Source organism: Amorphotheca resinae (assembly GCF_003019875.1).
Source record: "Amorphotheca resinae ATCC 22711 unplaced genomic scaffold M430scaffold_8, whole genome shotgun sequence".
Taxonomy (NCBI): Eukaryota; Fungi; Ascomycota; class Leotiomycetes; order Helotiales; family Amorphothecaceae; genus Amorphotheca; species Amorphotheca resinae.
The window spans coordinates 997,430-1,009,936 of NW_020194478.1; the positions used below are offsets into that span (position 1 = coordinate 997,430).

The 12,507-nt window shown below is 50.8% G+C and overlaps 6 protein-coding genes across 6 annotated transcripts; 1 reads left to right on the top strand and 5 right to left on the bottom strand.

Moving 5' to 3' along the window:
* Positions 1 to 178: 178 nt before the first annotated feature.
* Positions 179 to 1,862, bottom strand: M430DRAFT_142480 (carbohydrate esterase family 16 protein). The gene is made up of 3 exons (XM_024862768.1): positions 1,326 to 1,862; positions 554 to 1,276; positions 179 to 500 (listed from the first exon to the last, which is right to left on the bottom strand). Exons 1-3 carry the CDS (start codon positions 1,682 to 1,684, stop codon positions 347 to 349), a joined length of 1,236 nt encoding a protein of 411 aa, XP_024719683.1. The 5' UTR covers positions 1,685 to 1,862; the 3' UTR covers positions 179 to 346.
* A 1,176-nt stretch (positions 1,863 to 3,038) lies between these two features.
* Positions 3,039 to 4,627, bottom strand: M430DRAFT_20396 (hypothetical protein; the record flags this gene model as incomplete). The annotated part of the gene is made up of 5 exons (XM_024864287.1): positions 3,039 to 3,532; positions 3,582 to 3,641; positions 3,695 to 3,841; positions 3,912 to 4,267; positions 4,329 to 4,627. 5 exons carry the CDS (start codon positions 4,625 to 4,627, stop codon positions 3,039 to 3,041), a joined length of 1,356 nt encoding a protein of 451 aa, XP_024719684.1.
* Positions 4,628 to 5,478: 851 nt separating this feature from the next.
* On the bottom strand, positions 5,479 to 6,686 carry M430DRAFT_29097 (hypothetical protein; the record flags this gene model as incomplete). Its single annotated transcript, XM_024865846.1, has 2 exons — positions 5,479 to 6,106; positions 6,163 to 6,686. The coding sequence occupies 2 exons, from the start codon at positions 6,684 to 6,686 to the stop codon at positions 5,479 to 5,481; spliced, it is 1,152 nt and encodes a 383-aa protein (XP_024719685.1).
* Positions 6,687 to 7,861: 1,175 nt separating this feature from the next.
* Positions 7,862 to 8,171, bottom strand: M430DRAFT_35862 (hypothetical protein; the record flags this gene model as incomplete). Its single annotated transcript, XM_024866829.1, has 1 exon — positions 7,862 to 8,171. Exon 1 carries the CDS (start codon positions 8,063 to 8,065, stop codon positions 7,862 to 7,864), a length of 204 nt encoding a protein of 67 aa, XP_024719686.1. The 5' UTR covers positions 8,066 to 8,171.
* A 1,430-nt stretch (positions 8,172 to 9,601) lies between these two features.
* Positions 9,602 to 10,228, bottom strand: M430DRAFT_78753 (hypothetical protein; the record flags this gene model as incomplete). The annotated part of the gene is made up of 1 exon (XM_024869581.1): positions 9,602 to 10,228. A coding segment is annotated over one exon (627 nt), but the record flags the coding sequence as incomplete, so codon positions are not given.
* Positions 10,229 to 11,390: 1,162 nt separating this feature from the next.
* M430DRAFT_59743 (hypothetical protein) lies at positions 11,391 to 12,052 on the top strand (the record flags this gene model as incomplete). Its single annotated transcript, XM_024868818.1, has 3 exons — positions 11,391 to 11,553; positions 11,610 to 11,700; positions 11,785 to 12,052. Exons 1-3 carry the CDS (start codon positions 11,433 to 11,435, stop codon positions 12,050 to 12,052), a joined length of 480 nt encoding a protein of 159 aa, XP_024719688.1. The 5' UTR covers positions 11,391 to 11,432.
* Positions 12,053 to 12,507: the final 455 nt, after the last annotated feature.

Here is a 12,507-nt window from a genome sequence, read left to right on the forward strand (position 1 = left end):
GTCTTGTCCCATTCGAGTATCGGAATCCTTCTATGGCAAAGGGGATGTTCCTGAAGATTGAAGAGGCTGTTAAAAATCAGCCTACGTAAAGTGTTCGAGAACGAAAGACTACCTAATAGGTACTCAGAAGCGATCCCATCTGTGGTCACGTGGTCATGAAAAGGGCACTTGACGATTTGTTGGTAAACTTTTTCTTATTTGGTTTGTATATAGATGGGATTCTTTAGAAGTGAACCTCTTAACCCCCGCTGCAGGGTTGACAAGGTCATTCCAGGGCCATAGCTTGAGATATGTGATCCTAACATAAAAGAAATCAACATCCGTGCTGATGCTACCAGAAGTTGGTTCAGCAGACGTTCGGCCCTGCCTCCAGTTGCGCTGCCACTCCCTGTGCAAGTACATCCTGCATTGGGTAAGTTGGGTGAAGATTGTTCAGCCAGAAGTACTGGTTGACTGGAATCCCACACGTGGGGTCAAAGTAATCTTCTGTTGGGGTACCACTGCGATAGAATTAGTTGGGAGTCCGAACAATAAATTATGTGAATCCACCTACTTGGCATACGCATCACAGTACCCGGTTGTATTTAGGTAGCCAGCGGTGATAGGATTGCTGGCTGGATTGTCCAACACTTGGGTAAAAAGCAGGCTGGCATCAACGGCGAAGACATTGATATCCGGAAACATCGATTTCAAGTCTTGAGCCATACCGGCAAGCAAGGTATTCCAATCCAAGATATCTGCCTTCTCCTCTGCCTGACTCTCTGGGCCTTTTTCGGAGGTCAAGGGGGCACGATCCACAGGTGGGACATTCAGAAACGCAAAGTTGCGTGCACCAGCATAGTAGAGTTCGTCGACAAGGCCATGATAAACATTGAAGATCTCGGCATTGAGCGTCGTAGTGGCTGGTACCCCTTGGGCCCAGGAATTTCCGACGTCATTGATGCCATCAAATACTGCAAAAAGAGTATCGTCCGAAGACCACGGAGCTGAGGCTGGCTTTGAAGCATAATTTGGGAACCATAAGTTTTCAACTTGCTCGGCGATAGATGATACAGTTGGTATATATGGTGCAACAAGAGCAGAATCCATGGTTGCTCCTGACCATGCAATATCATAGGTCAAAAGAAGAGATGCATTGTGCTTCGTGGTAAGGAAGTCAACCCAATTAGGACCATTGGCCGAGGTAAACCCTGGATATGTCGGATTTCCAAGTGGATTTGTAGGCGATGGCTGGACACCAGTCTCATTGAACTCAGTACTTGAGTATGAATCGCCGCTGTATCAGATCAGTTAATTACCCTGACCATCAAACATCGGTTACTCACAAGACAAACGCATATTTGATGTTCTCCCACCCGGGCCAATATTGTGTAGCGGCACAAGTAGCTTTTGCAGTTACACTCGTGGTGGGTGAACTGGTCGCTGTAGTTGGTGTTGGAGTGGCTAGACAAGCACATGCACTTGAAATCCTGGCTGGAGAATCCTGACAGGCAGACACAAATCTTGGAAGTCCGGTCGTGCGCGTTGGTGTACTTGAGCCTGGAGTATAGGTTGCGCAGAAAGATGAGGCGGCCGCGGAGGATCTGATGAAAGCTCTCAAGCAATTATCATGGTTGCACGCTGCTTCGACATTGGACGACAGACATAGCGCTATTGCTACCCAAAAAGGCCGGTTTAATAGCATATTTACGATTTGAGAGGAAAAGGCAAATTGACTTCCAAGGCTCAAGAGATTCAATTAGCACAGCTAAGTAGAATGAATGCAAGTGCTGCTGATGATGCTTTTGGAAGTGGAAGAAAAAAACACAACAGATGAAAGCGGGCCCCCATCATGATATAAGATCAGCATACCTAGAGCTGAGCGGTAAGGGAAAAGGACCGGTAGTGAGTGCTACCGTGTGTGAATTAATCGAAGCGCATCATCTTGGTTCAGAACATCAGGCGGGGAAGACCACACGGAGGATTCGCTTCCGTGGCCCCGAGGACTGCAAAGCCTCACGATGAAGCTATAGATGTGCGGGGAAATGCTCATCCGTGCATCTGTATACAATGGAAACGCTCCAATAGCACGATGAGTCTGGTTTTACCCAGGCGAGCAGGGCGATGATCACGGCGCCGAATCCGTTGAAATCGTTGACCTACATAGTGTTGGGCGGATCAGTGGAAGTACCGCAGAAGTTTGGGAGCTAATGCCGGGTATATTGACATTTCGCCGGAGATGGACAATGTCTCGATCATCATCAACTCTGTCGTGTCACTTCGACAATTTCTCCCTAGTCGTTCTCTGGTATTTTCTGTAGGGGATATTGTTGGCTTGGCCGGGGAGGAGGGAAAGCATCTCGGTCAACTTCCATCATTTTGCCGGCTGCAACGGTATGATCGCATCCACCTGGCTTCATTAAGCTTGAGCTTCTTTCAGCTGTGGGTTTGGGACTGGAGTGCTCTTATTGATTGCCAGCAAGTGTCACATCATCATGATCTGAGGATAGTTGAAGTTGTCGATATTAGAGGAATATAGAAGCAGATATCAGTGATGGAGTAGATTATGGGTAAGGAGGAAAGCAAGGCAAGGGAAACCCCCTTTGTCACTCTCGCTTAACCGGTCCGATGAAAATATCAATACCATTCACCCCTGAATAGTTGCACGTGACCTCAAATTTCCACTTGCGTAGAGATCAGTTCAAAGCTTACTCCACCTAGGTATCGTACACTCATTTATTTGATTAACCTATTACTCAAAAGTTCATAGTTTTATGCCGTTGAAGCTTTTGAAATTATCCAATCAGATCGTCCCTGCCCATGTTGCATTCTAAACTCAAGCTAAACATTCTAGAATCCTCACTCGTAAGCACACACTGAGAAAAATAAAAGTAAATTCTAACAGTGATTAATAGCCTATTACTTATTACAGTTCGCCAGATATTATCTAGCCCCAGGTATAGGAGCAAACGGGTAAGGCGCTGAGTGTCGCCTGTGATGAATCTGATGATCCTTGCGGCCCTTTTAATGGCCCTTCTGATGGACCTTCCATGGACCTTTTAATAGTCCTTGTGATGGACCTTGTGATGGAACTTCTCATGCTCCTTCTGTTTCTCATGTTCCTTCTGCTTCTCGTGCTCCTTCTGCTTTTCATACTCCTTCTGCTTCTCGTGCTCCTTCTGCTTCTCGTGCTCCTTCTGCTTCTCGTGCTCTTTCTGCTTCTCGTGTTCTTTCTGCTTCTCATGCTTCTCATGCTCCTTTTGTTTCTCATGCTCCTTCTGCTTCTCGTGCTCCTTGTGACCCTTCTCAGGCTCCTTATGCTTCTCCTGCTTCTTGTGCTCCTTCGGCTCCTTCTGCTTCTCGTGCTTCTTGTGATCCTTCTCGTGTTCTTTCTGTTTCTCATGCTCCTTCTGTTTCTCATGCTTCTTGTGCTCCTTCTCAGGCTCTTTGTGGTGCTTCTCATGCTCCTTCTGCTTCTCATGTTCCTTCTGTTTCTCATGTTCCTTCTGTTTCTCATGCTCCTTCTGATTCTCATGCTCCTTTCCGTGTTCGTCTGCGGATTTGATTAGTGACCTAGTTATAACATGATTAATTATACTTACAGCCATCCGTACGTTTGACATCTCGGTGTCGTCCCTCATGGTCACGGTTATCGCGGTCATCTATGCGGATTATCAGCTCTGACATCCCACAAATATCTGATATGAGGACTTACCCCTGTCCCTTCCATCTCTCCCATCTCTATCGTCTCTATCGTCTCTTCCATCCCTGTGGTCTCTTCCATCTCTATCATCTCTTCCGTCTCTATCATCGTCATAGTAGTCATCGTCATAATAGCCATCGTCGTAATAGCCATCATCGTCTTTGAGGAATGTCAGCTCCTATCTCAAAAGGGGCAATGCGAAATGAAAATCAGGATGGGGAATACTAACAGCCATCGTCTTTACCGTCCTCATTCTGAGCCCCGTCACGCTTTACCACACTACGCTTGTAGGAGCCACCAGCCCAGACTCCTCCATCCCAGTGCCCACCAGGGTAGGTCCCGTGGCTGGATGCGGGTCGGGCACTAGGGTCAGTACGACGCTCTTTGTAGCCATAGCCGCCGCCATAGCCGCCATAGCCACCGCCGCCATAGCCTCCAAAGCCTCCATGCCCTCCCAGATGATGCTCGTGGTGACCATGGCCATGCTCATGCTCTCGCTCTCGCTCTCTGTAGCCATGGTGATGGCTTTTTTTGTGGCCTTTCTCCCTGTAGCGGTCTCTTTTGATGCCGTGGCCACCATGCTTTCTGTGTAGAAACCATATTAGAATGATGATCTGGAACGGCGCTTTGGAAGAAGGAAACTTACTCGAAGCCACCGCCATAATACTGTCCACCGATAAAGAGTGGAGCTGGGTCCGCTTCTGCCTCGGCGATAGGAGCAGCGGCAACTAGACCGAAGGAGGAAATGGCTACGAGGGCCACAAGCTCGGCTGAGAAACGCATGGTGAGATTTGGAGATGATGAGAAGTGAAGAACACTAAGTGTGTTGAAGTGGGGATGCGATGAAGACGCGAGCGGAGATTGTGATTTGAGAAGACTTGAGAAGAGATTGTGATTTGAGAAGATCGAATGCTTCAGCTTGGAGATTGCGGTGGTCCTGGACATTGGGGGATATATATAGGCAGAAGTCCCCCATTGTACGCTTGGTACTATCGAGGCCTAATGACGACGGACACTACCGAGAGCTAAGTGATGACGCCCGACAACACCATATAAATCCATTCAATGATGATTAGACATCCATACCATAGCGTCGGCGGTACCTACCGTAGAAAGGTACGATCCACAACCCTGAAAATGGTCGAATCAATGCAGCTCATCCACGCCGACGCCATCGTAGAGGGCCCCTCGTGGATCCATAATCCACATATGGTGACAATAGAAAGGAATTTTGGGGCTCCAACGAATTATACGTTGAGCTGATGGTGAGAAGAATATGGCTTATGGAGAGCTTTCGAGATTGGCCAAATGGGTTGAGGGGTTGAAGAAAAAAAGGGGGGCCTCGCTTATTCGGAGAGAAAGGGAGGCGACCTAGCGTCGGCTTTCCATATCTTTGACGAGTGTGTGCTTCGGGAAGAAAATTTCAACATTCTTTGAACCAAATTGCGAAAGTACTCGGGATAAAGGTCTTCAAAAGAGCCTATTGTTTTGAGCTCAATAGCGTGACAAACTTTGAGAGACCAAGGAACCTTCAACGCCTTGAGGTACCCGCATCATTCATTCCTTCTATACGCGCAAACTTACGCTCCAGAAATTCCTAGAAGAGAGTAGATATGTTGCTTGTCTATTTTCTTGTCTGCATTTTGGTTCTGGGGCTTGGGCCGTAACTGATTTCTCAATCGAGCATGGGGTTCACCCTATCGGTATTGGTATCTGTGTACAGAACCACGGAAGTACGTGTCTTTCGGTCAAGGAACAGAAAAGAACATCAACAAACCTCCTCCAGTGTACTCAGTCTAATCCCCCGCATCTCTCAACATGAATCCGAAAATCTCAATCTGTTCCCCCTCCCCCGCCAAGACGGGCAGCGGCAGAACTGCTTTCTCTTGAATTACAAACCCATTCCGGGCCATCAAGTCAAAGAAGACCATCTCGCTCTCGTGCCTTACCTTCATAGCCAACAATATCAGCGCATGTTTCCTCTTATTACCTTGTGTAATGGATTTCAGCGTTGAGACTAGATCCGGGACGACGTCGGGATTGTACGTGCAATCCGCTACGACGATCAGATCCCAGTCTGTCTCCTTGATGTTTGGTTGAAGGGGAGATGCCCAGTCTAGGACTTGGTGTGTGATTTTTGTTCTGTTTTGGGGGAGGAGTATGGAGGGAGAGAGATTGTGCTCCAATATCTCGGAGGCTTCAGGGAGGTCGGTGAGGAGGATTTGTGAGGCGCTGGGGAGGAACTTTGAGAGTGTTATGCCGACGATGCCGCAGCCTGCACCAAGTTCTAGGATGTTCAAATCCTTGAGAGATAGTATCTTTCCCAGCGTTGGTAATTCTGGTAGAGTATGGAGGTATTCAGGATGTGGGGTGTTGGAGGGCGAGATGGCAGCAATATATGACGAAAGCATAAGCCCGGCATCCCTATTCATACCGTTAGTCAAATGGAAGAGAAAGTGGACGTACCTGTCCAATCATACCAGATATGTCGTGCTATACTTTCCCCAGTCTCTTCCCAGACGACGATCTCTTTACTCCCTGAGATAAGGACTCTCTTCGCCATTCCTACACCTGCATTTTGCCCTTCGGCCGGCTGACCGTTATCGAGACTCATGCTCCGGACAGCAAGGACCCGGCCTTCATCCTCGTTGGGGTTATTATTCCCAGTTAATAATATTCCCAAAGTATCCACATTATATTTGTCCTCCTTTGGACGAACCAGCATCCTCATCCTTCCTCCACCTCTTCCCTTGCTCTTAGACAAGGGAATAGGTATGGAGACCTCCAAACTCCTCATACCACTGCGCCCTTTCCACATGTATTCCCTCCCCTTCCCAGGGCCAAGAATATTCGACCCATCCTCAGACTCGAGCTCCACAAATAGTGCAATGTCTGTCAGAAGGAACGACTCCCCAAGGTCCGTAGTAACAGTTACCTTCGCACTCAAAACAGGAGGTGAATTCAGCAGTAGCCGAGGAGACTTGAGGAAACGTATATAATGCATGATGGAGCCTTGTCAACAACCTGAACTTGAGATGGGGTCTGCAAAAGATTCGCAAGGCTGACTGGGGATGGAAAGAATAGTGGTGGGTTTCTGCGCTCCGTTCCGCTGCTCAACGTACAACCAATGATATGGCTTTGTCGAGCGCTCCAGGGAGTAAGCACGGCAACCCCTAGCCGCCAGCCTCGAGTCCAACACCCGGGATTGCGATACAGCCTTGCAGAACCAACTCGTCCTAATAGGCTTCTCTTCCGTCCCTCGTAGCAGCCGAAGCCGATGCTGGTCCCGGTCGTAGGAGCTGAGACCTCTTCACGGCACTTCAGCTGTCCGGGAGCACGTACCGTCCGGTAGAGCCTTCAAGAACTTCTAATGGCCTACTTGATGCCAAGCCCAATCCGGCAGCGCAGCCTTGGAAAAGAAACTTCTCCTGTCACTCAACTCCTAACGCCTCCCTCGTAGACGCCGAGCCCTGAACGCAGCTTCGGAGAACCGATTGAGGTGCCTTAGCCTTGTCGTACACAGCGACACAGCCTCAACAACCAACTTCTTCGGAGTGCTGTCTATCGAGAGCCGCTCTGCTATGAAGAGCAGCCTAGAGAAGAGACGAAGTAGGCAGGCTCAGATCTCTCAACCAACAAGTAACCACCAGCCTTGACCTCCTTGACGTCAAGATTGGAAGTCCAACGACACAGCCTCGTCCCAGAGAGATGATAACTTCTCATCCAGCCTCCTCGCGTTTAAAAATAAGCGGTTAGGCCGTAATCACAGTTCCCGAGCCCGATTGCAGTACTTCCCGCGCTCAGCCTCAGCCCTACTTCTATGCCGCGATCAAATCCGATCCTTGACGACAACCCAACTTGACTTGCAGCCTTGCGACTCTCGTCTTTTTTGAAAGTCCCTATTTCAGGCACAGGCGAGGCACCAGGGAAGAAAGAGCTTTTCCAGAGCAAGTCCTCCAATCCCGTCCCAGACCCAACAGAACAGTCCAGTCTCAGAACGCAGCGCCGGGCACTCAACTCTCTCTAGTCCCGGCTTCTGGGCTGTGCCGTGCGTGCAGGCGGCCCGACTAAGAAGATGAGATAAGACCTCGAGATGGCGAACTGTAGGTATGCGCTCGTTGGCTGGTGCTTGCTTACGTGTGGGAGGGGTGGGGTTGCTGACATGCAGGAGGCCGGGCGTTATATACGATGCTGGCTGGGGCGCTCACCGGTACCTGTTTTGGTATTTACCTGGATGGTGGAGGGAGGGTGGTGATGTAGGGAGATATTGAGGTGCGCAAGGATAGAAGGCTTCGAGACTTCAAGTTGAAATTTAGCGGGGTCGGGAAGCAAGGGAGCGAAGCGAGACTTGAGCCAGCAGTATGGAATACCTAAGTACAGCATGAGGGAAGGAGAGTATATTGCAAAGAGAGAAAAGAGAAAAAAAGAATATGCATTCCAGCTTCAACATACTCTTTTATTTTCCCAAAGAATACAATTGTCGCCGTTGAGACCCCCCCCCCCCCTCTCTCCTTTCTCCCCAAACTTACCTACCCCACCAAATTCCAACCCGAGATACCGTACGCCGCTTCGCCGCTTGCCAAACTCTCAGAACCAAGCATAGGAGCAAGAAAGCTCAAAGAAAACCAACCAGCAGAGCAAAGCCCATGAAGGAAAAGGAAACAAACCATCGCCCGATCCAACCCAACCCCCTCTCATCCCCCAAGACGCCAACTCCAACGTCAGATGCCGCTGCTCCGCACCATAGTACTCAGGCACGCAGCCGCGGAAAGAGGCAGGCAGGTAAGGTAATGTATAGTTCGTTCGTTTCGATACCTAAGTGCCTAAGCAAGGCGGCTCGCAGGCAGACATGTGGAGTTGGTTGGTTTTTAGTTTTCTGGAACGCCGCGTTTTGTTTCCTTTACCCCTACATACCTTACATACAGAGCACATACATACATATAACTAACTAGATGAGATAGGTAAGGTAAGGTAAGGTCGAACATACCTACCTTACGTACCGTGCCGCCCGCTGTCCATTCGGAAGCGTCGGGCGTGGGCGGTGATCACAGCACAGCACAGGTGCATGAACCATTGTGATGGGCGGGGGGGGATCGCTTTGCCGCGGCTGGAGATGTACTGTGCGTTGGATGATGGGTTATTATTATTGGTGTTGGGTTGGGTTCTGGGGATTGGCTGGGTTTGATCGGCTGCGGTTGAGTGGCCGAGGCGGGAGGGGGAGGGGTAAGTGAGAGGGGTGAGAGGGGTGAGAGGGGGAGGGGGAGGGGGGTGCGGATTACGAGAGATGTTCGGATGTGAGGAGGGGAAGGGAAGGGAGGGAAAGGGAGGGAAGGGCGATGATAGAGGCTATGCGGGAATGACTGCGCCTGCCAGAGCGACTCTTCTTCTATTGTCTCTAATGTAAGGTAACAATGTAGGTAGACATTTGACGAATTTAATGTGATCCGTACCTATTGTAATAAAAATCTACGAAGGGTATATTCCGCCGACGACGCAAATTGAAACAGGGCGACCCCAAGGAAGACAAGACGCCGGCCCCAGATGCCATCAGAGAATAGGAAACTACACTTACAACCCCGAAAAGCTGTCGCAACTCCCCCTAAACCAAATGTCCGAACGCGCGCAATTAGAAGAAAAAAAGACCGCAGATGCAATTCCCCCCCAGATCGAACTGGAACTTTTCCTCCGCCCATGATGCCTATATCCCTCTTATCTACCAAATGCCTGACAAACTGGAAAGATCGGGGTAGCCCCCTGTGCCGTTCTTATATCTTACAAAAGCCACCGCCGGAAAGCATGTAGGAACGCAGAGCGGGTATCATAGTCCGTAAGAAACGCGATGATGGAAGAAATAAGCAAACTCCTCCTGATAAACCTTGTTGTGTGATGTCTGGCCAGACCCTACTCGTACTGACCTGGTCGTCGTAAAATCTCCTCGCAGTTGGCATCGAATCGTAGATTCCATAGGCGGATGGATGCCATGAACTTCTCGGTGGCATCGAGTTGTCGATCTCGTCCGAAGATGGAGTCCACAAACTCTGTCCCTGCATTCTTGCCCAGCTGCGCCGAATCCTTGCCGTTCCTCCTGCCCGCCTTCAACATCGGCGTCTCACACGCCTTTAACAACTTCTTTAATTTATCGGTTAATCTCTCCCCTGATTCGATGAAATCCTCAACCATATCTCTGTTCTCCTCCTTCCGGATTCGAGGCATGCACTCCTCGGCGCGCTTGACCTTGCCCGCGAGTTGAATGAGGAGCAACCATAGCTCGCCCGCCATATCAGCGATGGGAGTTGCCGGGCCGTGATGGTAAACCGTCCAGTCGTAGATCCACTTGCCAAGGCTGTTAGCATCGAAGACACTCCCTAGGAGCATGATCGGCTCCTCTGAAGGGTCCCAGTTCTTGAGGGAGTATCCCGGTGGGATGCGGTGCTTGCGCGCATCAGCCTCCGTGGCTTTGGGGATTGGTGGCGGCTTCTTTGGTGACGCTGTGGGGCGAGCTGAATTGGGTCGCTGAGGCGTCGAGGATGATTGTCGACGTCTTCTTGGTGGTACTTCGTAGTGTGGTGACTCCTCTGGAGTGTCATATGGGACGTAAACTTGAGCCTGGGAATAGTAGTAACGATCAGTGCCATGCCCACGATAAGTGTAAGTTGTCTTTCTCGGCCGTTGAGCAGGCACTCGGTAGGTCATCTCGTCGACCACATAGTTTACATATTCATATTCATCCTCGTCGGAATCCCCATGAGAGGCTCGATAGGAGTAAGAATTTCGTCGCTTTGCCTCACGAGGTGGCGCCGACCAAGAACTTTGTTTTCGACTCACATTGGCAGCAGTCGCGTAGTATCCGCTGGAATTATATCTGGGAGAGAAGGCGCCCCTGGGCGAATACCCATACGCGTCCCCAGTACTTGTATGTCGTGAGTGATGTCGTGGTGAGGGTCCCGGCCTGGGCGGATAGTATCCGTGGACTCCGGATGGTGATGCCACCGGTGAAGGGCTGGCGCTGAAGGGGTAGTATCCTCCTGGCGGGGTGTTGTATGGGGAAAAGGTATTCATGATCTGCAGCTCCTGCGGTGTCCTCCCGACACCCTAAAACGAAAGAAAAAAAGCAAAGCCAAAGGACGAGCGCGCCGTGGATCGATCGAAGCGCTGGAGAGTGTGACGAGCCCGTCACCGTGGTATGTAGTCGGTACGAGAAGAGAGAGGGGAAGCCGTAGTCGTTGATCCGTACATGTCAAGGACGGGGTCTGCAATATCCCACGCGGAGGATGTGGAAGGGGGTCGGAGTCGAGTTCGCTCGACTTCGGTGGGGAGGATCTTCTGGAATGAGCTGGACGACACGATCCGGCTCAATACTGGGACTGAGAATGGTAGTTATCGGTTTGTTTGGGAGCGATATGGATCCGTAAAGGCGGAAGGGAGTCGAAAGGGCGTGGCTGGGGGGCGAGCGAGAGTATTTAAGGACGGGGGGGGGGATGGACGGGGGATTTTTTTCGCGTGGAAATTGATTGTGCGTTGGCGCAGGACAGGGGCAAGGGATAGTATGATGGTATGGCCGGCCCACACTGTCGCACGCTTATTACTGCAAGCTGTTAGCCACCACGCTGCTTGGGTACCAGTGTAGCCGTGTCGAGTATAATAATAGAGGCAGGTTCGCCCTATCCCGAGAATGGGATGACTATTGTTGTTATTGGATATCGAATAAAAACAATATGACAGCACGGACAGGGGGCTCTGTTCTTCTGGAATGTGCGAGGATGGCCCGGTCGTGACAAAGGCGGTGGGTGATTATGTATCAAGGACGGGGGGTTTTGAGTCGTTACGGGGAGAGAGAAGACTCAGAAGAGGCACTTACCAGAAGGCGGCGTGTATGATGTATCGTGTATCGTGTATCGTTATTGTTATAGCTGATACTGTCCTGCAGGGCACAGTACGGTCGCTATAGCGCCCTTCCACAGGCTGGCCAAGCGTTCTGTTTTGTCCACGGTTCTCTTCGTTATAGACAGCGTCCTCAGGTAATAATGGTGTCGTCGCGCATGGGAATTCTATTCTCCCGTCGGTGCAAAACTTGCAACGTCCACACCCCTGGATTATCCTAGGAAAGCCACGGCCGGGCACGCGAGGCTCATCTTTCAAAGCGAGATTGAGATTCTCGGGCTACAAACCGCGACAAGAGGACAATGCCGTGGTCGCCGTCTCCCGGCTCCTTCTCCCGGATCTGCCTTCCAAGTTCCAACACTCCACCGCCAGCCTTTCCTCGGCGGGTCTAAAATCGCTACGGGGAAGGCCGTCCTGATTGCCGCGAGCCGCCAGGCGGGACCGAGGAGGTGGATTCGGGCGGTCTGTCGAGACTACTGGATCTGCTAGACAAGCGTGGTCTCAGGAGGACCTGGTACCTGGGCTACTTGGCACTTGTGAGATTATCTGAGGACCCGGACACGATACCGTCGATGCAAAGTCCCTCCGTCTGGTAAGGCGACCAGGGGCAGTAGCTGGGAATAAAAACAGAGAGGCTCCGGGAGCGCTGACTGCGACCGAGCAGCCCGAGCTGGCTTGAGACTTGAGTCACGGAATGAAAATGTTGATGACTGGCCCGGAAATGCTCTGGCGACAGAGCCTTCAGCGGGGCAAGGGGGCTTTGGCCTGGAGCGATTGATGTACAACTGTCGAATAGAGAGCACAAGGACGCTGCGCCGGTCGCAGAGTGGTCAGCGAAAGGGGCGCGGCGCGACAAATGGCGAAAGTCTGTTGGGAAGAGAGGGGCGCTGGTTGACCGTTGAAGTTGGTTGACGGCAATGCGATTTTTGTTGCGGGCAGTATTG

Bases quoted from the DNA above. Each gene is read 5' to 3' on its own strand.
- M430DRAFT_142480 (XM_024862768.1), bottom strand. From the start codon at position 1,684: ATGCTATTAAACCGGCCTTTTTGGGTAGCAATAGCGCTATGTCTGTCG. The intron at 1,277-1,325 runs GTGAGTAACCGA...GATCTGATACAG, and splicing joins ATCAAATATGCGTTTGTCTT to CGGCGATTCATACTCAAGTA. The intron at 501-553 runs GTAGGTGGATTC...ATTCTATCGCAG, and splicing joins TACTGTGATGCGTATGCCAA to TGGTACCCCAACAGAAGATT.